This window comes from Nothoprocta perdicaria, unplaced genomic scaffold (assembly GCF_003342845.1).
Source record: "Nothoprocta perdicaria isolate Ctin4 unplaced genomic scaffold, notPer1 scaffold_74, whole genome shotgun sequence".
NCBI classification, from domain to species: Eukaryota; Metazoa; Chordata; class Aves; order Tinamiformes; family Tinamidae; genus Nothoprocta; species Nothoprocta perdicaria.
The window spans coordinates 3,341,250-3,366,556 of record NW_020456021.1 but is presented as its reverse complement, the minus strand read 5'-3'; the positions used below and the strand labels follow the sequence as shown (position 1 = coordinate 3,366,556).

The following is a 25,307-nucleotide window of genomic DNA, read 5'->3' as shown; positions in this document are numbered from 1 at the left end:
GTTCTTCAGAGATCACTGATCAAGGAGCATTATACACATTTGAAAACACAATTCAGTGTGAAGGTAAAATGCATGCACATCCTTTCCTTTCCCCTCAGCAAACAGCCCCACCTCAAATAAGAGGTCCATTTCCATTTACTAACTTCACAACTAAAACAAATTTGACTTAACCTCTTGCTTGGCAATCTTAGAACTAAAAATACTAACTCATATGTTTACTTTTTACAGTTACTGCTGTGTGGGTTGCCTAACAGAATTGTAGACCTGCCTTTGTTACAGCTCTTCTGCATGGCTTGGGGGCCAACCTGGAAGTGCGGTGTTGCTGATTTTGTGAAATAATTAACTTTGTGCATTTTTGACTGTTGCAGGTCACCAGACCAGTTTACAGAGACAAGAGTAACACGCTGAAATTCTGAAATTCTGCAATTTGAGCATCAGACAGACATAAACAAGGTTTGTCGCTRTTTTCAAGGACATTCAAGTTCTGTTGAGTTTCCTATTTACAGCTACTACCAGGAAGCCTCGTTGGGCTACCTCCAAACTCCATTCACAACTGAAAAAAAAAAAAAGTGGGGTGCGAATTTGTTTTCTTTCCTCTGCTGAAGGTCACTTTTGTTTAGGTGGTTGCTGTGACAGCGATTATCTGTTATGAAGGGCATTTATGCAGAGTTTTGTTCTGCCATAATCATATTCACATAATTAGTATTCATCATATTCATATCTGAAATAATGAAATTGAAACTTAAAAAGAAAATCAAAGGGTAAGTTTTATTTGTAATAACGGATCATTTAAAAAGAAGCAGCTCTGCTTAAGCTACATAGTATTCAAACAAGTASGAATTCCAGTTTGAGGAGAATATTGTATAATGCTGACACCTTAAACATATTGTCTCAAGTATGGGACTCTTAGACTTTTCTTTCTGTTGGGGGGAAGGTGGGAGGGAAAGAGGGAGAAAACCCGAGTCAAGAATTTCTCTTGAATTGCAAACCTGCCTTAGCTGTGCTCTGTTTGAGCTCCCTAGAAGCTGGACAAAAAGCTTTTCTCTTGCTCTCTGCCTTGTCCTGAGTCACAACCAGGCTAGAACAAGAAGAGTTTCCTAGAGCTGTTATCCCATATCCCTACATGCCTGCCCACTTCTCGGTACAGATCCCGGGAGACAGGATATGGGGCTATTATACTGGCTGCAGCTGGCACAGCCCTGCTTAGGCAAGTAAGGAAGCAGGTAATTCACAGCATAGAGAGCAATTTATTTGCGCTGATCTTGACCCAGGGGATTCCTGCCGGGATCTGGTCTCTTGGGGTGCTCCAGGTGGGAGTTCAGGCTCTGGTGAAAAGACGGGGACCGGGAACACGATGAAGAGATTTACAGGTCAGCAAGGACGAGCTGGTCGGAAGGGCTTGAGACTGAACTAGCTTCTCTCCCAATAAACCTTCACTTTTATACCAGTGGAACTAGTTTAAATTACTACTTTCTAAAGCACTAAATACCTTAGCATAAAAATTATTTAGCACAACAGCTGTGGTAGGAAACTGTGTTGTCGCAATCTGGGCCATATTAGATGCCCAAAGTACGTTGACAGACCCCTTCACAAGATCTTGTTGAGGAAATACTGAAACTAAGAGCAACAGTTTCAATTCATAGTCAGGAAAGCTTCCCTGGGGGTGGGATTGTTATGGCATTGAATTTTCAGGAGTTGGATGTCTAAAGCTCTTAAAACCAAGTTGAAAGTCTCAGCCTAGATCTTTAAATGATCTTGATTTTCTTTTCCAATGTGTAAATAACACCTTACTGTAGTCAAGGTGTCCTAAAAGGTAGGTAAAATTCTAATTTTATAAAATAATATATGAAAATAAACATTGAATCCCAGTAGAAACTAAAAGAACTTTATACCCCTTCCAAAACGTGAAAAATGCTTCCATTTCAGTTATAGGGCCACTACATAGATTCCCAGTTAGTTCTCAGAAAACAAACAGAAAAAAGATCATACCCAGTCATACCAGGATTAACAGGAAGCATCTTCCACGTCCATGAGCAGAACTCACTCTTCCTTCTCTGTGAGCTCAGTCGAAATGGTCCCTCTGGGACCATTTTGTATCTTGCTCAGCAAGTAGCATGTAATGGGGAGAATAAAACAATCATGGGAGTCTCTCTCTCTTTGAGCCAAAGCAAAATGTGACAATTAGAATTCACACGTTCAAGCAGATTCTGACTGAGACAGAAAGCAAAAAACCCACATCATGTGGGAAGGCAAAAACCAGGCAAGCCCGACTTCCCTACGGATGATCCTATAGGTCTGGTTCTCTGGTGCTCCAGTCACCTACACACATCCCTTACGCTCTTTCGAGTTTATGCAAAATGCAGCACTTACCAGGAGAGAAAGGGTATTAAAAAAAAAAAAAAAAAAAAAAAAAAAGCTGTTTTACCACCACTGTCCCCTGAGTGACTGTGCTGTAGAACCACTGTTCAGAGACTGGGGTGCTGAAAAATTAAAACAGACCATGCTCAGGTGCAAGCATTTTAGGACAAGTTGTCTGGAAAATTTATTTTTTCAGTCCATCGACTGGATGCTATTTTGTGCGTTACCTGTTCACACTCACAAATGGCATTTAGAGTGAACAGACTTCTTTACCAAGGCCTTATTTGGCAAGGTTCAACAAGGAACATCCATCCCATTAGTATCAGAGTTTCAGATACAGTCACAGGGGAAAGACAACATGAATGAGAGTTCCAGAGGGGAATATGTAAAAGTGACTGGAGAAGACAACAAGTTTAAAAATATGCATGCTGCAGTACCATTGTGTTTCTGTATTTTTACTAATTACTTTATGGGCAAAAATATGCCCTTCAAATTATGATGAAATGTGTGATACTTGGCAAAATACAGCACTTGTACCAGACAGGAAAAATAATTGTGCTGTAAACTCAATGACTTGTGTAAAAATAGGTATGTAAAATAGCCTCAAGAGTAGGATGAACTCGATTTTCCTTAGAATGAACTGGAAATTAGTCGAACAGATTTTAGCGAGATCGTGCCTATTAACAGCAGATAAGTAATACGTTTTAAAATGCAAAAATGCTTTTTAAATGTCTTATGAGAGTTTCTCTTCCAGGTGTTCATAAAAAGGATGCCTGCATTATTCAAGACGGGACCTTCAGGTTACATTACGCATGAGAAAATTCAAGGATTACTACAGATTCACAATTTTAGAGAGAAAACTCAATCTATATGAAACACATTGTTTCATTAAAGGAAAACTACACTTAATTGGCCATGTTTAAAATTTTCCAGTTATCAATCACCAATGTCAAGATGCATGCATTAAGCATACAGAGCTTATATATCTTACTTGTATTTTTATTTAAGAGTCTAGTGCTAGAAACAGATCTTGCTGACAAGAGACACTCTGCAATATTGTAAGTCACAAACAGTCTGGTAACGGCGTAGCTGAAACTCTAAGGCAGTTCTACACCATTTCATTAACAGCTACACTCACACTGGGGCAGTGCAAGCGGTAAGCATTGAAACAAGAGCTGTCATTAGCAAGGGCCATTGTTAATTGACCAAACAGGCCTCATTCATTCTCACCTCACGAAACTCCCATCACAAAACGTACAAATCCCAAACTGGCTGGGGTTTTAGCGAGTGTGTGAGTGAACGTGTAGGTTGTTCAAATGGCTTCTCTGAACATCACTGTTAATTTCCTGTTAACATTGTGCTTGTGYGTGCGCACGTGTACATACATATATATATGCATATATTTATATACACTCATACACACTCTCCCCCTCTACACACACACACACTTCACTGCTTAAGTTCAGGTGATAAACACTCTTAGCCCAAGACTTCACACTTCTTACAAAGGCAAAACATCTGCAATTTTGTTCATTTAAASGTAAGAGATTTGTATGCCCAGCCACCCTCCCAGCAGCAAGTTGATTACATATTCACACACAGCACGCACGCCTAAAACTCAGCATACACACCAAGAAATTAGAGAGGTTACTATTTGTTTTTTTTTTTGTAGAAGAAATCCCAGCAGGCAATCGGTGGCCGTTAAGCACTTCATAGGCTTAGCAGTTGCTCAGTGGATGCAGATTTAAGCGTTTCTGCTGCTCGAGTCTCTTTCCTGTGTGTGTGGCCTGGGGGCTGCGTCACCTCCGGCTGCCGCTTGCTGCAGAGCAGTGCTTGTATTTGCAGCTCCAACACCTGCATTTGCAGTTCCAGAGATTGCATTTGCAATTTCAACTTGTCAATTTTAACAGCTAGACCTGCACAAATAGCACAGGAGAGGCTGAACTCTGCTTTACCATCTTACCTACCCCTCAGCAGAGCTGCTTCTCAATCCCAGACAGGCAACTGCACTGACAGTTTTGCACGCAGAACCAACAGAACGGGTGGGTGTGCACAAGTGAACGCAATTCACCACGAAACCAAGGCTGAAGTTCCACAGCTAAAATATTTTTGATATATTTAACTAAGAAATATGAAAAAAAGAAAAAAAAAAACCCAGAAACTGCAGATGCAGTCTTACCTAGTAACACTTCAGAGTAGAGCCTCTCTTTAAAATTACTTCTTGCAGAGCACTGAGTCCTCCCTGCCAACAAACATTAGCTCGTGTAAGTCGGGAATGCTGAAAGCATTCTCTCATTTCCCTTACAACTGTATATTCTGTATGTGCTTAGTGTATTCTAATTAATACCAGATGGCATTAGTCAGGTAAAAAAGGTAATTTTTAAATGTGTATTTTAATGATGATTATTCATGACTATTTATCATGCCCAACTATTAATTACCAAATATATTTGCTGGATGTAAGCCTTTTGTATTTCAATAAAATATAATAAAACTATTTACTTGAAAATTTCACAGGTTATTGAGTTGTTATTTAATCTCACGCTAAAAAAACACTAAAAGTTGGTGGAAATAAAGAGCATAAAGAAAATGATGGAGAACTGTAGTCAGTAGGTATCAAAACCTGAATTTCTTTAATCATCTGAAATTTGAAAGACATCACTCTGATTTGCACCTTGAAATAGTAAAGTTTCATGACTAGAATATTTTTTGAAGAAAAAAAACATTTCTTGCACCTTATAAGCTCTAAGGATCCTAAGTAGCTTCCTAGCYACACTGTCATAAATCCCAAATGAAAGAAGCAATAACAGCCTAGTAAATAATAATCTGGACAGCAAAAAAGTCTCATGGTGATAGTGAAAATAAAAAGAATTAAAAAAAAAAAACTGATATGAGACTAAGGTAACAATTTTAGAAATTCTTAATAACAGAATGCTGCTTCAGAGAGACACTGAAGTTAAAATTTTGGCCTAGAGCAGCTTTAATTACCATAGCCACCTGAGAAAAAGGCCATGCAAACATTTCCTTCCCATCATTTAATAAACTCTTACTTACAACACCTTCAATCCTTAAAGACAAACTGCACAGAGAAAAGCAGGAGAGATTTCAACATGGAATGTATTTATTTATTGCCTTTTTTTTTAATTTTTCAGTACATTAGGAGGTCATTTAAATACTTTAAAAATGTTGGAAAAAATGGATTTAATTAGAAAAGAAATACAATCTCATCAGWGGATGAAAGACACGTATTTAATGACCTTATGGTCTTTGAAGTAACATTCTTCAGARTATTTATATTCTTAGGTTATCAACTCAGGAATGTAACCCCACCCCGTGATTCTCTTGTTTTCTGGAGTGTTTTAGGCAGAAGAACGTAGCAGCTACCATGGAGAGCTTCACTTCAGAAGTGGGAGGAAATGTTGCTTTTAGAAACCAAACACACAGAACCAAAACAAGATATTTACCTCATCGTTGTACTTTAAAACTAAAATGCTCTCTACAAGTGTAGCTCAAAAGGGCATTATAGAACATGATAAACCTACTGTATTTTTTCAAGCTCAACCCCCAGCATCACCCTACCTGAGGCAGCACAAAGGGTAATGGAGACTCTAGGCAGCTGACTACTGCCTCACATGAAAATATAATTCTGAAATGGACTGAAAATTAACTATATTGCACAAAAAGATCAGCTGGCAGCAACACCAGGAAAAGAGGCTGCTTTTAAAGGACTGGAATAAATGCCTGCTGCTGCACAAACCTCAACACCCCTGTTTTTGGAAAGAAGCTTCTGCTCGTCTTGCTCACGCTGCCACTGCGGCGGCCGTGGGGACCAGCTCCCATCCCAATAGGTAGCTACCAGGTTCCTCTCCCACTATTTCACTGTCAAACCTATTTTCCGGATAACACCGTAGTTGCCAGTCACTTAAGTTACCCCTCAAGACTTATATACACCATTCTGTAAAAYAAAATTGCCTCTTGACGTCTACCTGCTGGTAACTTACTATGAAGAAACAGTCTGCGTCAAGGAAATACTGACATGCTCAGTGCAACAGACTGGACTTCTTTTGTAGGTTCCCCCCAGGTGCACACAAGAGACTGTACTGCAGTGAACACAGCAAGACAAGACCCTCCATGCAGATAAACACAAACRGGGTGAAGCTCCTCAGCCCTATCAGTTCAGTGCTCAAGATTCTTCCTTGTGCCCAACATTCATGGCCATAGTTTCTTGCAGTGCCGATATTTAAAAAAAAAGAATTTACASAGAAAGACCAGAAGTTCCAAGACTTGGTTTCCAACTCGGTAGCACGAAGCAGGGATGAAGCTACTCACGTAGCACCTTTAACCCCACACAACATCGCACAGGTCCGTGCAGCAGCCAGATGCCACATCCCTCCCCTCGCAGCCAAACACCAGTGCCTCAGTGAGGAGCGTGCGTGGGTTATAGGGAAGATGTCTCTGYTGGGTTGCAAGTACTGGCTACACAGCGAGACCCACTTTGCAAACACACAGTTCAGGAAAGCCACAACTCCCTGGATACAGAGTTAGTGCATTACTCAATTGTCTTCATATATATGAAGTAATTTATACACATACATATAATATATATAWAGGAGTGCAACTTGAACAACAGGCAGACTGTGGCATGCAGGCACGATCTAAGGTCAGCAAGAACACGAGCATCAACAGCTTCCTCTGACTGTGCTACAGAACTGTCACCTCTGGAAAATTAATAATAAAGTCTATGTATGCATTCAAAGACTAGAGTTTCCAAAACGTTTCAAACTGAGAGGAAATGAGTTAGTGCCAACAAACTTCGTAACTCTGTAGAACCAAACCTCATTTTTCAATCGGGTTGAATATTTAATTGGACATCAAGCTACTTATTTTATAGTTCAATCTTACTGGAAAGATTATAACTATCACATTTCATTTGTTGAAATATGGCCATCATGGTGAAAGACCCATGTAAGTGAATGATTCTTAATAACTGTATGAAATTAATAATTCCTGTCCACAAAAACTCTTACTGATAAATAAGGAAACTTACAAACTATGAAACCTGACAGAAGATATTAGGTAAAGATCAGTGTCTGAATCACTACGGAATTCCAGTATACTAAAACTGTAGCTACTTCAATCAGCACAGAGCATTTAGGTGGTGCATTACGTTATTGGCTGGATTTTTACACACTCTAAGAGAAGTTGCAGACTTTGTGCATCTCATTAGAATTAAAATAAAAAGGATGGTTGAGGCTCAGACCTCAACGTTCAGTTCTTACRCTACCACCAAAAAATTAAACATACTTCCCTTATGCTATCCTTAATCTTACATGCCTCCAGCTATAAACCTTGGACAATTTTGCATAATATATTTAAATTACACTACCTGGATAAATGAAACATCTGAGAATTCCTAATGGAGATTTGGTCCAAAAAAAAAAAAATCTAGTGGAAATCTGTACTTAAAAATAAAAATCCCTAAGAGAAAAGTGGTATAAGCCCTAGTGAGCAGTACATTCTTTGAGTACCTCCAATATTATATGTATTGACATGTATCAACACTCTTCCCAGAATGTACAGAAAAACATTTCTCTTTAGCCAAGACAGAGGATGCATTTAAGCAGGAATTCATGAGTCTAAGAGGATTTCCCATCAGTTTCTGAAAAAGTCAGTAAATACAGACACGAAACAGTTTTCAAATCAGGACATAAAATGTCTCAGATCATAAAAAAAAAGTATACTCCAACTTCTCAGGAACAGAAGTCAAAGCTAAGGCCTCACAATTCCAACATATCCTCTTTACTAGGCCACCACTTAAAGCCAGATAGTCAGTGTGTTAAAGAGGGATTTTGCAAAGAGGTGGTTGCAATGCAGTTCTCTGCACCACGTGCCCCAGGTACAGCACGTGAAGAGCCACGACAGAAACTTGTGAAGACAACGCAACTTCTAAACAGAATACAACAAACTGCAATGACCGAAACTTCTGCAAGAGCCACGTAGCTAGTAAGCTCACTACACAAATGAAACCTCAGAAAGTACAAATGATCAATCCACATGATTTAGAAAACCTGTTCACTTTATGGTAAGCACGTCTAGCCCGAATACGGAGCGCAGGGCGGCTCTTCCCTTTGTGTGGCGGGCGAGGGGGCCGGCCCGGCGGCGCCTATTTCAGGAGGTTCTGCAGCATGGCAGTGGCGTAGGTGGGACGAGCCTGCCTGCTCTCGATGGCCTTCTGCAGGTACTGGATGCCCCCGCAGCGCTCCCAGATCTCTTCAAACTGCCTCGGCAAAATTTCAGCCCCTCGCTTGCGCGTTAAGCCAGTCTCTTCAAGGTTAAGCTCGCACATCTCGATATCGTCCTTACCTGGAACAGTTACGGAACAAAAACAAAAGGCACGTGAGGCTGTTATGTTATTTAAACATTCCCTTAACAAAGATTAGATCCTCAGTTTGTTTCCTCTCTCAAGCTGTAGTTTGTCAGCAGATTTTAGAGCTTATGAGAAAAACAGGCCTCAGATGGGTTTTTACACAGAGCAACATCGTAACAGATGTTTTCAGAATAAACTAACACGATTTCATCTGGCCAAACTGCTTAAAAAACAAAGAAAAGGGAGTAAAAGAGAGATGCCAAAAATCTCTGTCCTGAGACATTCTCTTGAAATTCACTACATTTCCTTTAAATATGCTACTGAACTGTTGTAATTAGCACTGAATTTAGGCACAGCAAAAAGTCCACAAAATTAGACCTTTGATCCTATTGCCAGCATCTGAACCCGTCAGACCCCTGTGCCAAACACACTCAATGCAGCCCCTGTGGAGTCCGATGAGAGGAGTGCACAGTCCTCTCATTTGCACTGAATGGGGCACTCAGGATAGCAACGAAGCCCTACTTCTGCTTATGGTGCAGGTGCTTCTATTAAAAATAATTAGTAGAAAGATGGGGCACTTCTGTGGTTACAGCATTGTTCTGTGACCATTCTAACAGTTTGTAGCCTTTTTTTTTCCGTTAGGTTAAAAACAAAAACTGTAAGCAGAAAGTTTTTCCATTTTTTCTTCCTCCTTCAATTATCTTGCAGACAAGTGCAGATGTTTTGCAACACCAGATCTTTCACTATCATCCACTCATACATTTAGCTTTTATTTTAAATACTTGAGATTAACAAGCCATTCTCCTATACCTGACAGCATAAATGGYGTAAAAGCAGCACTGGTGATCACTACGGTGATTATTAGCACCATCTTTCAGACAGACAAAATTTCTAATGCACAGAGGAGTAACAGTTTCCCAAAAGAAGTTTATGGAGTAAAAGTTTCCCGAAAGAAGTTTATAACCACTTTTTATCTTCACGCTGTCTCCAACTCAGTGCATAACCTGAGGATGGTTAATGATCAAACAACCCTCACCTAACTTTAATCCAGGAAATCAAAGCAGGAAGTGTCAAAGTACATGCAAAGTACAACACTCGTGACCTGTTACACCTCCAAAGGGTCTTACCACCATTTAGCCACCACCCACGCCAGTCCCAAATTACCACTTTCTGTCATTGAAAGAAAAAAGCTGAAAAATGCTGAGTTAAATGCTTGGTTAAAACCAACCAAGATACGACTTGGGGAACTTGGATCCTTGTCCTCCTTTTAAAACGTGTTAACATGCCCAGCATTTGAAACCTGCTTTCAATACCAACCAGCTACAAGGAGAATGGGGGCCTTGTCCGGGTGCAGTTCCATCTGGCGGGCAATCCAGGGCCCGTCAAAGTGCGCGTACCACCAGCCCTTCTTCTTGTTCTGGGGATCCTTGTACTGGTCCATGGGGCGGATGAAGGGGATGCGGAAATACCGCTGCTGCCGGTTAGCTTCCATCTCCTGCTGCCTCGCCGGGAGCTGGGCTGCTGGGTTCTGTTGAGCTGTTACACCAAAGAGCAAACAACAGAAAGGTGCTTAATTCATCAGCAAAGTACAACTCTCCCAGAGTGCAAAGTTATCCAAAAGTCTCAAAGCATCCCAGGCTCACTGAATGAGCCTTCTTCTAATCACTACAACTACGATGCTGCTGAAAAATGCTCACGTTGAACTGCTGTTCCTACCTGGAATACCAGGCTGCTCCCTGGTCCCAAGTTCACTGAGRTGAAACAGGGTGAATAAATATCTCATTCTGCTTTAAAGCCAGATTTAAGGCATAACTTTCTACATTTAACCCCTTACCARACAGAAATATTAATCAATAATTGGTCTAGTTCAGTCTATTTCTTTGTGAAACAAGGGCACTGCGCAAAGAACCAGTTTTAGATAGAAAATAAAACAAAAAGCAAAGCCTTTAAAAACAGATTTTTTTGACAGTCAACACAATYATGTTACTAGCTAAACTGCTAATAGAAATGTTAACATATCCTGCTTACAACAAAACAACAATCAAAATTAACCTTCTGTCTTGATTTCTATGTGCTACATTCTGGCTGTTCTCTTCTTTATTTAAATGCGTTTATTTCAGACATTAAGATCCACTGACCAAACCTCTACAGGAGACCACCAAGCCCTTCATATCTRTTTTTGGTAGAACATTTCCCATAAGCATTTCTGGACTGTCACAGAGTCCCACAGATTTATTTCAAACTATGTAGAGATGAGAGACACTTCTTGATGAAGAAAAGCAAATAACTCTGYCTTGGTTAGCTCATCAAACCATCAACCTTAGCTGCAAACATGGCATTGGAATCAATTTTGAATAGAAAATGCTTTGGACTGAGATTGTTTCCTTAAAGACTTGCCTCCTGCAAAAGCTTTTCAAAGAAATCTCATTTTAGTGGTTTATACCAGCAGTATTAGTAGTTCAGTGCATTATAGTGAGGGTAAGAAAATTATTTCCTTTTTGTCAGTTGTCTATTAAGTAACAAAACAAAGAGTTAAAATTAATAAAATGAAAAATGACAATCACTTTTAATAATGTGTTTTTACATTTACGAATAAGATTAATAGACTACAAGTGTCCTTTGAAATTGTTTTTATTCACATTCAGGAAAAAGCAAATTTCTAGAGCTGAAAAGTGGTATATTAAAAATAGATACATTATACACTCAAACTTTCTTTCATGTCCACGTAAATATAAGGCTGAAGAACAAAACAGATTTTTCTATGTGAATACTGCTTTTGTTCAGCAGCTCTGAGAACATGTTTCATATGAAACTGATACATAAAGATTTTATGGAGACATAAACTATAATTGCAGAAATTAATTCTATTTCTGCAAACTGAACATCTAACACAGCAATGCTTTAATACTAGCAAAAAYTTTTTGCACTGCCCTGGCAATTGCTAAGACCCATTTCTACTCTTATGCAACTACACTTGGGAGGAAATCTAGAAGCTGGGAGCACTAAGCAGCCAATGGAGCCGCTACTTCTCGSTGCTAATTTTGTTATTCAGAAAGAAACCTTCACCTGAACATTAGTCTGTGTGCTAGGAAAATAGCTGTTAAGTTGATCCCAGAGTTTTGCTACACCAAATAAGCTTGTGTAGTTAGAATTAGAAGAGCATTTAATTGGGGTGAGGGAGAAAGATGGCTTTTTCTCCTTAAATAACCTCATATCATTCTCTCAGGTTATATCATTCTCCCTTCCCATGACTGCCCAGATGGATAGGATCTCTATCCAGTAAATACACAGTAAAATACATTAGAGTAACATGTAAATACCATCAGTTGAATATATAATTAAAATAGTAATACAGCATTCTATTTTAACAATTTAGTTTTTATGTATATATGTAGCAAAACAATGGATAAATGAAGTTAGTACAGAGCTGTTGAGTGTTCCTATTCTTTAAAGTTAGCTTAAGAAGCCATGGCTTAAAAGCCATTTCCCAACTTACTTGAGTTGTTCAAAAATGATGCAAAATCTGTAAACAAATATCACAAGTTGAATAAAATATAAAAGCACTGATCCTATTTCAGTCATCGCCTCAATGGTTTTCACCAACGCTGATCACAGACAAATTGAATTTCTAGTTAAAAAATGAAATGAGGCTGTTGAGCTAATTACCTGAATTCATTTTCTGCTGACATGAATAAAACGTCTCCTTTCTCATCTTCCATAGATTCCCAACTGCTTTTAGTACYGTCAGGATTTATTTTTACAAATGACTATCCAATAATTCACATGACCTGCTACAAAAAACTCACCTGTCAAGCAAGCAACTAGATTGTTGCACCCAATCTACTAGCTATTTAACAGAGTACTTTCAAATTCTGGTATTTCTATTAGAAAATAAAAGACTTTAATTTCCAAGTCTTTATTAGTATCAAATCTATCCAATCTAATAATCATACACAGGCCAGTGCTTAGCTCTTAAATTGAAAAGAAAAAAAAAAAAGATTTTAAGCAATGGAAAGCTGTAAATATATATATTAGTGTTAAAAGAAWGAAAGAAGTCACATTACCTGAAACATATTTCCCCCACTATTTTCTAGGATGTTTATAATATGCAGAAGTATAATACCTATGTAGTATAGTTGCTCACAACAGAAAGAATTCTCTTTGACRTTAATCATAGTCTATAAAAGTCACTATCAGTATGTTACTATATTCCTGTCATCTGCAGTGTTCCAGCTTTCCTGCAGAAATATGGAGCCGTGTTTCAAGAAAATGCAAAAAAAAAATCCAGCAGAAAAATGCTGAAAAGAATGCTGTAAGTTTGTGCTTTCTAAACCAAGTATCATGAAAACATGGATATTGCAACTGTTATTTGTACAATTCCAAGAATGTTACATTCTTTAACATTTCCCATTACCAATAAAGTGTTTTATRGTTCATGAATATTTTAAACCCATGGCTCTGTATGGAACATAGGAGCTCAAATTCAAAAAATGACTTTGCAGAGGCACTTGAAAAGCCTCTTCCCACRGTTTCAGTCCTCAGCTTTCTAAGCTTTTGAAGCCGCATTGCTTGGCCTGGCCTTAGGGACCCTGCCTTTGCTAAGATCTTTTACATGCTTAGGCTCTACAGGAGCCCACTACAAAAGAGTAGGAAAGCTCCTTCTCCAAAGGTTCCTTCTCCAAAGCTCAGCTCTCAGGTGATGCTCCGGTAACTGAGTACACTCAGCAAGGGGAAGGAGAGGCTTCTGTATAACAACTGATAGAGAGAGTGAGTGCGAGACCTGGGATCAGCAGCCCTGGTTGTCCCAGGACAGTGGCCTAAGCCCAATCTGATAGGACTATGAGGRGAGCAACCTCCCTCGGCTTCCCCTTCTTCATCCTCCCCTTCTGCAGCCAGGAACACATGAGTTGTGGTCCAGAAGAGAGCACRGAAGACTGAGCTGTATCATTACATCTGTTCACTGCAATTCTGTTCATTTCTCAGATTCATTTTATAGCAGATGATCACTGAACTAGGAAAAAGAGGAAAGGCAACAACCCATCCTGCAAGKGTTACTACAGAAACAGGGCACCTCATTTTCAGGTCTAGCAGTGTTAAATGGAATAACTCCTACATCTCCTTGTTGAATATGAAAGGCAATCAGTCATTCTCACTCGTGCACCATTTTGAAGCTCACAATAAAAGCTTACAATAAGCTCACAGTAAAAACCCTTCTGAAAATGCAATGAGCAGAATCACAGCCTAATACAAAAGCAGGGACCACACAAAATTTGCCAGCCCATAATCAGAAGTTGCAATATCAATGCTTATAGAATTAAGAAAAGGAAAAGTCACCTGAAATATAACACGCTTAGAGCTTAGAACATGCTTAACATGATTAGTTGCTTAGAATAACATTGTATCTTAAAAAAGGATAAAGCATGAGAAAGGAAATCTCACTAAGGCTTTTGTTCGGCTGGACCCTAAAAGTACCTGGATGAATCACGTTCTAACCRTTTCAAAATATTTACTTCAATTGAATATAAAAGTAGTTTAAGCAAACAAGAATTTTCTTCAACATAACAAGAGAAAGAAGTTTATTCTAAAAATGTTTATCTGGAATATTTTACCCCAAGTTATTATAAACACAAAATTCTCCCTCCTTACCATAGTCGGTGACTGATTTGGGGGCACGCTGTTCTGTTTCTGCATTGCGCTTCTTGTTCTTGGATTTCCAAGCGTGATAAACCTTCAAGCGCCTGTGAAACTCTTCTCTGCAAGCTGCCAGCAGTTCAATGTCTGTCACAGAAAGAGGCAGAAAGGAGCAGTCAGAAAAACTGGAAAATAAACTTCTTAAATGCTTGTCATCAATAGGTACGTGCTTTTAGATCAAGATGTAACACAAGGAAATTAAAATTTTGTGAACTATACCTTTGATACACAGGTTGCTAAAAGCTCAGTCTATTTCCCAAGAGGAGTTTCTTAAACACTTTCTAACACAGATTTTTATCAATAGSTATTAATGTTATATTAAGCATAAAGATATGTAATTAACATCATAACTGTTAKTTTCCCAATTTAAGAAATTTGGAAAATTACTCAAAGAATAATGTAAATATCCAAGACAAAATATTTTATATATGCTTTAAGTGACAATTTTTCTTCCTTATGATTTGATGGCAGCACAATAGGACAGCAAGAAGCTTGTCAGAACATTCAAGCTTCAGGTAAAGCCTTTGCAGACTTATACACTAAAAATTGAACCAATATCATTAAGAAATAGAAGCTACTTTGTTTTACAATATGCATTTCTTCCAGATAGGAAGAAAACTTACCACAGGATGTATTGATTGTATCACGGAGCTCTGCATATTTCCACTTACTGAGATCATGCTTCTTAGTACCAGCAGCAGCTTTTGTCGCTTGAACTGAAGGACCCCTACAATTGTTTAAAAAACAGATATAAATATATACATATATATATATTTTTGAAGGCACAAAACAAGAAACTTTACAATAGGAGGAACAGATTCCATGAGATATATGGTAGCATGCTTATAACAAAAAAAAATCAGCAGCAGAAGGACTGAATTCAAAGGCAAAGTACCAAATTACTTTTAATACTTTCAAAAGATTAAGGAAAAAAATGAAGTATCTTTTAGGACCAAAATTATTCTATGAAAAATCTGATCAGGTGCCACAAGATTTAAAGGAATTTTCCATAACAGTTAATTCAAAAGGACTYTTATTCTACATGTTTACCCTACCCCATGGTGAGGTGTATTATTCTTGCTAACAGTCAAGATGCACAACAGCGGTAATGAAAAGCAGCCACACACATCTTCAGTTCCATTAGAAAAACAGAAGAGGGGAAAAAGTGCTTCTAAAGTATACAAAGAGGGCAAAAAGGTATTTCCTCTGCTGTTTGACAACTGGATTAGAACAAATCCTTGTTCCAACACTAGGGGAAATATTCTGTACCCCTTGAAGTCTCATTTGGGAAAAATAAATGAATTGATTCTAATCAGTGTTACAGCAGCTGCCTGAGAACAGCAGCAGCCATTCTGTAGAGGAAAAAGAGAGACTAAAAGACAAAGACCATCCTCTGAAGAAAGCAGAAAAACATAAAGTGCCCCACCCAGGAAGAGTATTTCCCAAAGGCAAAAGGCATTAATTACATAAACAACATGCAAGACTGTCCACTGCAAATACAAGTAGGAAACTATTTCTAAAATATCGATTTTCTTTAAAAGTGTGTATAAGGTTGTCCAATAAGAAATATACACTGCATGGACGTGTAYAAAGACAACCTTGGCAAAAAATACTTTCATTTGTTACTAGATAAGAGTTAAAGGGCTAAGACAGGAGACAAACTATCTTAGCTCTCAGTCTCTGAGAGGATTTATTCCACAGGACAGACAGGATCCTTAGCAGGGGAGTAAAATACTTGCTACAATGGGCCACATTAAAAACCCAGCAGAATGTGAGACAGAAGAAAACAGCTCTTTTCAGTCAAATGATGTTTYTGCAGTAATATCTTTGTGAGACTATAACATTTTTACAGTTTACAAAATGATATTCAATGGATTATAAACGTTACAAATTTTAAAGGTCTCTCAAAAGAGATTATATTGGCAGGATGCAAACACATTTTCTACTGCAGAATGTCCCTAGGTGGATATAACAGTGCTGAAAGCAGAAATAATACAGCAAATGCACACCACCATATCCTAGTTGCATGGAATAAATCTGTCTAACCATCTGCTGAACAAAAAGCACTTCCAAACAGCAACTGAACCTGCTCCTCCAATGTAATTAACACTATAGAATCTCACTGTTTATTGCAACATCAGTTTAACTAGGTATTCTCATGCTACTACTCTGAATTAACATGTAGCCTCCAGTTATGTATTGTACACAAGAAGGCTGACAAAAATAACTTCTTTGCCTTTTAACCAATACCTAGCTCAGTGACAGTGAATTCTTACCCAGAGTACTACACACAACACATTTGAGAGAGAATATCTTCATTTCATATATATATAAAAAATATATGTGTGTGTGTGTGTGTGTGTGTGTGTGTGTGTATATATAAATATATATATATATATATGTTTTTTAACATTGTGTTATAAAGAACATGCCTGTAGGACATTGAAGGATTCCTGCTAAATGCAATTTCCGCTACCTGATGTCTAACCTTCTGGAATCCTAATTTGACAAATCCTAAGGCTTTTCCTTATTTAGCAACACTCCCACTGTTGTAAGAGTTGTCCGCAGAACTTGGAGGAGCTGAACTAGRCCGTATGATCTCTGGTTAAAGGAGTAATCTTTAAGAATGTTAATCCACTTGACTGGCTTAGCCTTTCCATTACAGTCCTACTCATGAGTTTAAGCACAGGAGCCCGGCAGTCAGTCTTCACTGCTAAATATGACAGTAACAGCCAGGCATCAGAAAGATGACAATTTCAAAGGTAAAAACTCAGTCTTGAGTCAAAAATTTGCAGTCTACAGAAAGTGACAATTCGTACTGAAATGTAGTATTCTTCTGTATTTTCCACTGAAGCACAGAGCCTTTCATTTTGGTCAAAACTTAGGTGTTTTGATCGTCTTTTTTTTTTNNTTTTTTTTTCTTTTTTTTTTTTTTAATTAAAACTTGACCAGTGTCATTAGAACTATGTCAATATATGCGATCTGGACATGTAAATGGTTCCATATTAACTACACGCAACATTCTTCATATCCATTTCTAAAATATCGCTACACTAAACATATTTAGTCAACAGCTGTGTTCATAATTCTTAATATTAAAATTAGAAAACATATCAACCACATGAGACTGATGATCTTGATACAGCACAGTGGCTTGTTTAAAACAAGATTTGGTTTTAAAAATTCAAAACAATTTCAGTTTCCAAGTAAGTTTCAGACAWCAAGTGTCAGAAATGCTCCTTTTGTCCTCTGGCTACAGAAAGCATCTTCCCATTWCTCCCTTAAAGTAGGGCATTGTAACAATTCCTTCCAACAAAGAGTTAACATTCTAGAACAAACTAGTAGGAGTCAGGGCAAATATCTTCAGTTCTGAATCTGCTTTTTCTCTTACTCACACTTTGTGCATGAAGTCCTCCATTATCATCTGAAAAATAAATCCCAGCCTGCAGTGTTTGTTTCATGTTCTAGAATGCTTTTTATACAATTAAAAGGTACTTTTCAAAACCTGYTTTATTTGAATAGAATTACATCTGAATTGAGTATCTCATTAAAAGCTCCTAACAGATACATGAGCATTAGAGAATTCAATACTATGCTGAACTTGAAAAAATTAAATATATAAATTAATAAAAATAACATTTATTGTTCTTGAAAAGATGTGGAGTCCAGTTTTGTATCATCCACAGAAGAAGTGTGAAGACAGAAGTAAGATTGAGTAACATTATCTATCAAAATAAGACAAGACACCAGCATAACTATCCACCAAGTTACTCTTATTCTTTCTTTACATAATCGATTAAAAAAAACGTAATTACTGAGAAATCAGACAATGATTGTCAACACAAAAAGGTTTTGATTCATCTGAAAATCATCTGAAATTTATCTGAAAAAAAGACACTTTACCATTTAACAATTAATTCTGTTATTTTTAATTCAATTCTATTTCAATCCATTTCACCTGTAAATTATTTTTGTAAAGTGACTGATTCATCTGGTGTTGTCTTTTCACCTACCTAGACAATATTTCTGACATTTCTGTGGCCATTTGTTCCCTATAAAAAAAATGGTAAGTAAGCATAAACCCAATATATTGGGAAAACAGACTTTTTGACTRTAATAGTCTTTTGACAACATAACTGAAGCTAATTCAAACACAGAAAATAAACAGATGCTAATTTTATGTAATAACAGTTCTTGTGTATGTGTGTGTACATATACATACACACACRTAGAGAGAGAAGGAGGGAGAGAGAGAGAGAATTCCGATTCGTTGTTATAATGGAATAAATCATGTAGGAGGKTAAAAATGGCTGGTGAAAAATATACACTAATTATAATAAATCTAATAATATTCATTTWAAGTTTATTAGTTTACTATTAACTTGTATATTAGATATAAGGAAAGCAGGGGGTATAAATTTTAACAAATTACTGGTATTTTACAGTGTGGTCTAATAAAGATTATTATAGAAGTACTAGTTATGAGAGGACAGTATCAATTTCCTTTGAATTAATTAGTGTTAGATTCTTTTCTATTAGCATATTTGAGTTGAAAAAATAAATATCATACGCAGTCATTTGTGGCTTTGTTCCATTGGCTCTGCAAATAGAAGATATTTATGTTAGGGAGAACTAGGTAGTTAGTTCCTAACTGGTCTTCTAATGATCTGGAGGAGGAAATGGTTGGTCAYTGTATTACTCCTATCACCACCACCACATACCCACTCATTTATCAAAAAATTGCACAGATTAAAATAGACAACTCTATTGTTTAATTGTAACTTCTGCTCAATTGTTAATCATGTCTGCTAATTTACACATGTGTTCAGTAAATCCCTTAGCACAAGGGCTTCTCAATTTTGGAGAATTCTACGAACCTCAAGAAGTCCAGCATAGTAAGCCCAGAACACCACAAGTGAAAGAGATGAAACAGTTGCCAGAACTGTTTCAGGCTATTTTTCTTTGACAAACATCAATGAGTATACTTCTAAAAGAAACTACACCTAATTATTACCTTAAAAGAAGGTAAATTTATGGTTGGAAGGCACTTTTAGTCCAGTCTAGTCCAACCCCCGCTGGCTCTGGCAGGGTCACCCAGAGCATGGGGCTGCATCCAGGTAGGTTTGGAAGATCTCCAGAGAAGGAGATTCCACAGCCTCCTTGGGCAGCCTGTTCCAGGGCTCTGTCACCMTCACTACCAGGAAATTTTTCCTCACATTCCTGTGGAACTTTTGGTGCTTCGGTTTGTGGCCATTTTCTCTTGTCCTATCGCTGGCCACCACTGAAAAGAGGCCRCCCCGTGCTTCTCACTGCCTCCCTTGAGGTATTTATACACGCTGATGAGGTCCCCCCCTCAGCCTTCTCTTCTCCAGGCTGAACAGACCCAGCTCCCTCAGCCTTTGCTCATAGGGCAGATGTTCCAGGCCCCTGATCATCCTGGTAGCCCTGCGCTGGACTCTCTCCAGCAGCTCCACATCCCTCTTGTACTGGGGAGCCCAACACTGGCCACAGTGCTCCAGATGTGGCCTCACCAGGGCTGAGTAGAGGGCGATGGATGATCACCTCTCTTGACCTGCCAGGTTGCAATGCTACAATGAATTTCATCTTCCAAGTTCCACATTGCACCGGAATCCAAACAGGAAAAAAAGGAAAAATCTTCAAGAACATGGCCTGTAAAGTGATCAGCTTGGACCAATTGACCATCTTAAGAGTCACATCTAAGATAATAACCTAGTTATTTTATGACAACTAGGAGCAAAAACACTAGTAATTTTGGCGGTAGCTTTTACAAGTTAATATGGCACTTGACAAAAAATTACCTAGGAAGGTCACAGAGGGATTCAGTTATGAAACATTATGCATTTAAATAAAACTCTGAGCAGCAAACATAATAGCTGAGAGGTTGAACTCGCTAGAAATGTTCATCCATGAAGGTTTTTTTTGCATCATGTAACGAGCCAATGGCATAACCATACTGGTAAGCCCCTAAATGGCAGCTGATTCATAACAAAGAAAGGCAAAATCCCTGATTCACTTTCCATTGAATCCCAAATAATGTACAGAGCCTTTAGAAACTGTTAAGGCTGGACAGTAAAATTTCATTAAATCACATGGATATTTACAAGTATATATATGTGCCTGTATGCACACATGCTTAATATATAAATATATAAGAATTATATAAATCTTGATCATACTTGAAATAACTAATCTGAAATCAGAACCACTTACATGTAAACAAAAGAAAGTTCCTTTCATAAGCTTTTAACTGTCAAGAAACAAACGTCCTTCTATAGTATCACCCAAGAAGAACTGTATGCAGAACACATCCTAAAAATACTTTGAGAACAAAGGCGCACAACCAACCACAGTTAAAACACATATCAATTTTACGTACACACATACACATATGCATACATACACACACACATATATAYACMCATATATTTATATTYRCTGGTAATACAGCTTCTGTGGATTCACCCTTTATACACAAGGAAGTCTTGCTCTGCAGGCAAGATGAATCTGCACATGAAGTCACGCAGTGACTCCTCAGGAAATTCCACCAATGCAGCAATGATGAAATATGTAAAAYGAGGTTAAATTTTCAAAACCAATCATGTTAAATATATCCTTTCTGTGCTATTAAAACTCACCAGTTAGGATACAGAAATAAGCATTATTTCAGCCTTAAGAGGGCATCTTAAAATTAATTAAAAATTAGATAAAGTAAATAAATAATAAACCTTCAAGTATYAGAAATTCTACATTTTATTCTTGCTAACCATTAAAGAAATTCTAGTCCCTACTTTGAATGGGTCATAAAAATCATGAATCAGTTGTCATCCTCACCAGGATCCAAGRAGAGAAAGAGAAATGGGATGAGGTTTTGTTTTATTTAACATGATGCTTTCCCATAAAATTGCAGTCATATCCACATAAACTTAAATCACAGAGGTAGCAATTAGCACAATGGGGAAACTCTTAGCAGAAACGAGCGGTTTTAAATGAATTTGACAAGTTAATTTTCAGAAAAAAAAATGAATCTGTTCACTTGAAAGGGCTATTCAGTTAATATATAACCACATAAAACAAACTATAGCATTCTCAGAGAAAGCAGCTACAGAAAAGCAAAAGCAGAAATTCAAACATTGAGATCCATACCTCCGCAATCCTAAATCCAGCTGTGCCTCATCACTTATGAGCTCTGCCTCGCTCTGGGCAATTCTCATGGCAAGTTCACGATCACGACGCTCCTGTTCAAGAACCGCCTGGTGCTGTGTTTCTTCTTCACGTTCTTTGGCAAGCTGAGCCTCAATTTCAGCCTGTTTTATACAAACAAAAAAAATTTTAATCTTACCCAAGCAAAAGCAAAATATCACTTAAGTAAGTGGTTAGAAACATGTGTAACAACAGATTTACAGCTTGCATGCCAAACTAGAACTAAAAAAACAAAAAACAGGATCAGTTTCTAAAGTGATTTAAGACAAAGACAAAAGCTACAGATTGCATCTTGTTTCTCATATAGTTTATCACACCACTAGAGCTCATCATTTGAATTACTTATTCCAACTAAAATCTCAATCACTGCTATATAAAAAACACATCAAGTTTTTCCTCARCTACTTTACTAATTATGAAAATTAGGTTTGAGAAATTTTTAGAATTAGTAAAACTCAGATGAGTAGTATGATTAGTCCTCAATATATACTGAAWTTGTCATTTGGCATTTATAAGACTTAGCAGTAAGCATTATATTGTATCCAAGTCTGTAGCTTTATACCTGATCTGTCCCCAGATTTAAGGAACTGGCATAATTCTGGCTGCCTGCAGTGAGGAAACCATCCAGATATATTGCCTCTGCAGAGCAACACTATAATCCTGTCTTACCATCATTATTTAACAAAGGTTTTGCACGCAAAATAAATAAAATTTGATCATTCAATATAAATTTTCCAAACATGCCAACTTTTGGCAATGCCTTTCTTGGCAATGCTTTTCTCCGGGCCAAAAAGGCAAGAAGCAAAAGCCACTCCCTGCTGGTCATGGTGAATTTGCACGTAACACCAGAGGTCCTCTCTGTGAATCCTAGATTAACTAACAGCACCAACCAAAAAATGGAGAGATAATAAGTAATAAATTGTATGCAGAAGAAAGAAATGCCCTCCAGAATTACCTACCTGCTTTAAAACTAGAATGCAGTGTTTCTAAGCGTAATTACATCCTGAATTATAAATACAACACATGGCAGAAACAAAGAAATAAAAATACAATAAAATATAAAAATACAAAATATAAAGAAAATATAAAGATCTAAAAATGTTATTAAAAAAAAAAAAAGGCTATCCTTAGAAAAATGCATATGCACTGGCAGATCAAGTTTTTAAAACTCCTGTCCTGTCAGTTGTTACAATGGTCACTGAAGGAGAGTTCTTCCTCTCTGCCAAGGTCAAAAAGCAAGAGGCCAMGGGGATGAGGGTCCTAATGTGCCTCTGAGTGACAGCGTGGGAGCAAATGCCAGCAGCGAAGGCACAAGGAGCAGGGCTTGAACTGCAGGGATTTTACCCAATCACATGTACCAGKTTACTAAAGGTAAGAGATGATATCTAGAGGTCCCTTTCAACTTTATGGGTTCTAAAATTCTATGATCCTATGATTATTACCAATATTCCCAAACCATTTACAGTTAAACTGGTATCTAACCCAGTTTTCAGCCTGAATTCAGCTTTGACTTCTGTATATGTGATCTGAATAGTAGCTTACTGACAAATAATCTACTGTTTAGGTATAATTACATAATTCCAAATTGCACCTGGAACATCCTAGCTTCAGTACTCTACCAAAATTTAGCAATAAAATAATGTGGGAATGTAGTATACTAAAAACTACCTATTACAAATGGACTATTTCTATTTATGAGATTAGTACAGTAAAGCTTGACACTTCAGTGAGCTTATGAGATCTGGCATTTGAAAAATTAAACCTACAACCGAGTAGTTTTAGTCTGTTTACAGTAGTTGACAATTTTGGTCTATAAAATCTGTGAGCTTTCAACTGTCTCCCAGTCCCAGCTGGGAAACTGCTAGTCCCCAATCTAGTAAATGCCAACAAGAGTTTATCTGTAAGCAAGAGCACTGCTGCAACACAGGTATTACTAAAAAGATTTACAATATTTGCAGTTAAAAATAAACAAGCATAACGTAGGGCTATTTCTAGATAGTTGGATTAAATTAAATACTGTCAAATACAACACTGTTATACAAATTTGAGACCCATTTACAAAATTACGCTATTAGACACAGTAGTTTCAGGTGGAGAATGTTAAGTTGTAGAAAAGATTTTTTTGGAAAATAAAGGTAAACATTACCTGCATACGTTTTTCTTCCTCTTCCCTCTTTTTCCTCTCTTCCTCTTCCTGTTTTCTCTTTGCCTCAATCTCTGATTTCCTATTACAAAAGCAAGGGAGGGAAAGGGAAGATGAATTTTAAAAATATCTTTTGCTAATTATATTACGATGCAAATGAACAAGAAATGTGAAGGCATCTTCCATAAAACTAAACAGTAATCCAGAATTCAGTACTGTTCTGCTGAAAAGACAATATACATAAAGTCAAGAAACTTTCCAAGTTTGACGATATTCCCTGTTGCTTCATATTATCTCTTCCCTACTCTCTTCTGACCATCCGTACAATGTAAATATTTAGAGGAAAAAATATTAAAGACAAGTTCATCAAAGTGCCTTTCCAATTCACTTCTGATTTCAGAAGTAGCAACTTAGCCCACACTCACAAACGCCTTTCCTCTTCTTCCTTTCTTCGGCGTTGCTCCTCCTCTTCACGTCTCCTCCTTTCTTTTTCCATTTCCTCCTGAATGCGTCGCAGCCTCTCTGCTTCTTCCTCTTGCTGTTTCTTTTTCTGCAGAGCACTCAGAAGCTGCTCAGAGCTTCTAACTAGAGCATCATATTCTTTCTGTATCTGTTCTCTTGTCATTATAGTGGTCTGTAGAATGAAAATATAAGAAGGGAGAATATTCCTTTGAGTTTGTACTTCATCTTTTAAAAATTATACAAAGTGCTATGAAAACACTGAGCACTACAATGAACTTATATAGAGAGCAGTGGAGGAGAAACACCACTTCTCCTGGTGGTGTTCATCGTCACTTCTTAAGATGATGAGGCCAGACTCTTTTCAGTGGCAGTCAGTGGTGGGACAAGAGGCAATGGCCACTGAAACACAGGAAGCTCTGCCTGAATAGGAGGAAAAACTTTGTGGTTGTGAGGGTGACAGAGCCCTGRAACAGRCTGCCYAGGGAGGYTGTGGAGTCTCCTTCTCTGKAGATCTTCCAAACCCGCCTGGATGTCGCCCTGTGCCCCGTGCTCTGGGTGTCCCTGCTGGAGCAGAGGGGTTGGACCAGATGTCTAGAGGTCCTCAACCTTTCAACCTTTCTGTGTTTCTTTCTTAAATTCTGTGGATACATTACTTTTTTCTTTCATTTAAAACCATAGAAAGTAGTTTTTATTTTTATCACTGGCTCCGGGCAGGACTTCTCTTTAAAAGTTGCCCTCAGTTCTGAAACCTGTYATTTTTAAGCAACAGAAATTAAACTTTACCATCTTGAGAGCTTGGAGCTTCTATGTGCATTCTAACTTAGCTGCATCATTAATAATTTCATGTTATATATGAAAGCACAGAATATGCTCTCTTATTATGGTAGCACCTATGGTAAAAATAATGGAGTACAATAGAAAAWTTTTTAAAATATTTTTAAAATGAAGCAAGTAGCAAATAACATGATGAAAATATTTAATAAAGCAATGACCCTTGTTCCATATCTTTCCAAATCTAACTGGCTGCTAAAGCTTAATTTCACTTTCTCAATTTTCCTTTACTCT

The 25,307-nt window shown here is 37.7% G+C and overlaps 1 protein-coding gene across 1 annotated transcript in view; it reads right to left on the bottom strand.

The window, feature by feature from the left end:
* Positions 1-6,331: 6,331 nt before the first annotated feature.
* Positions 6,332-25,307, bottom strand: part of MYO6 (myosin VI) — a 65,870-nt gene continuing 46,894 nt past the window's right edge. Inside the window, 9 exon segments of the mRNA XM_026051251.1 lie at positions 6,332-8,721; positions 10,043-10,261; positions 14,372-14,503; positions 15,040-15,143; positions 18,430-18,468; positions 18,987-19,016; positions 21,581-21,741; positions 23,784-23,862; positions 24,206-24,414. Of these exon segments, the coding sequence (XP_025907036.1) occupies positions 8,522-8,721; positions 10,043-10,261; positions 14,372-14,503; positions 15,040-15,143; positions 18,430-18,468; positions 18,987-19,016; positions 21,581-21,741; positions 23,784-23,862; positions 24,206-24,414 (1,173 nt within the window). The 3' untranslated portion in view covers positions 6,332-8,521.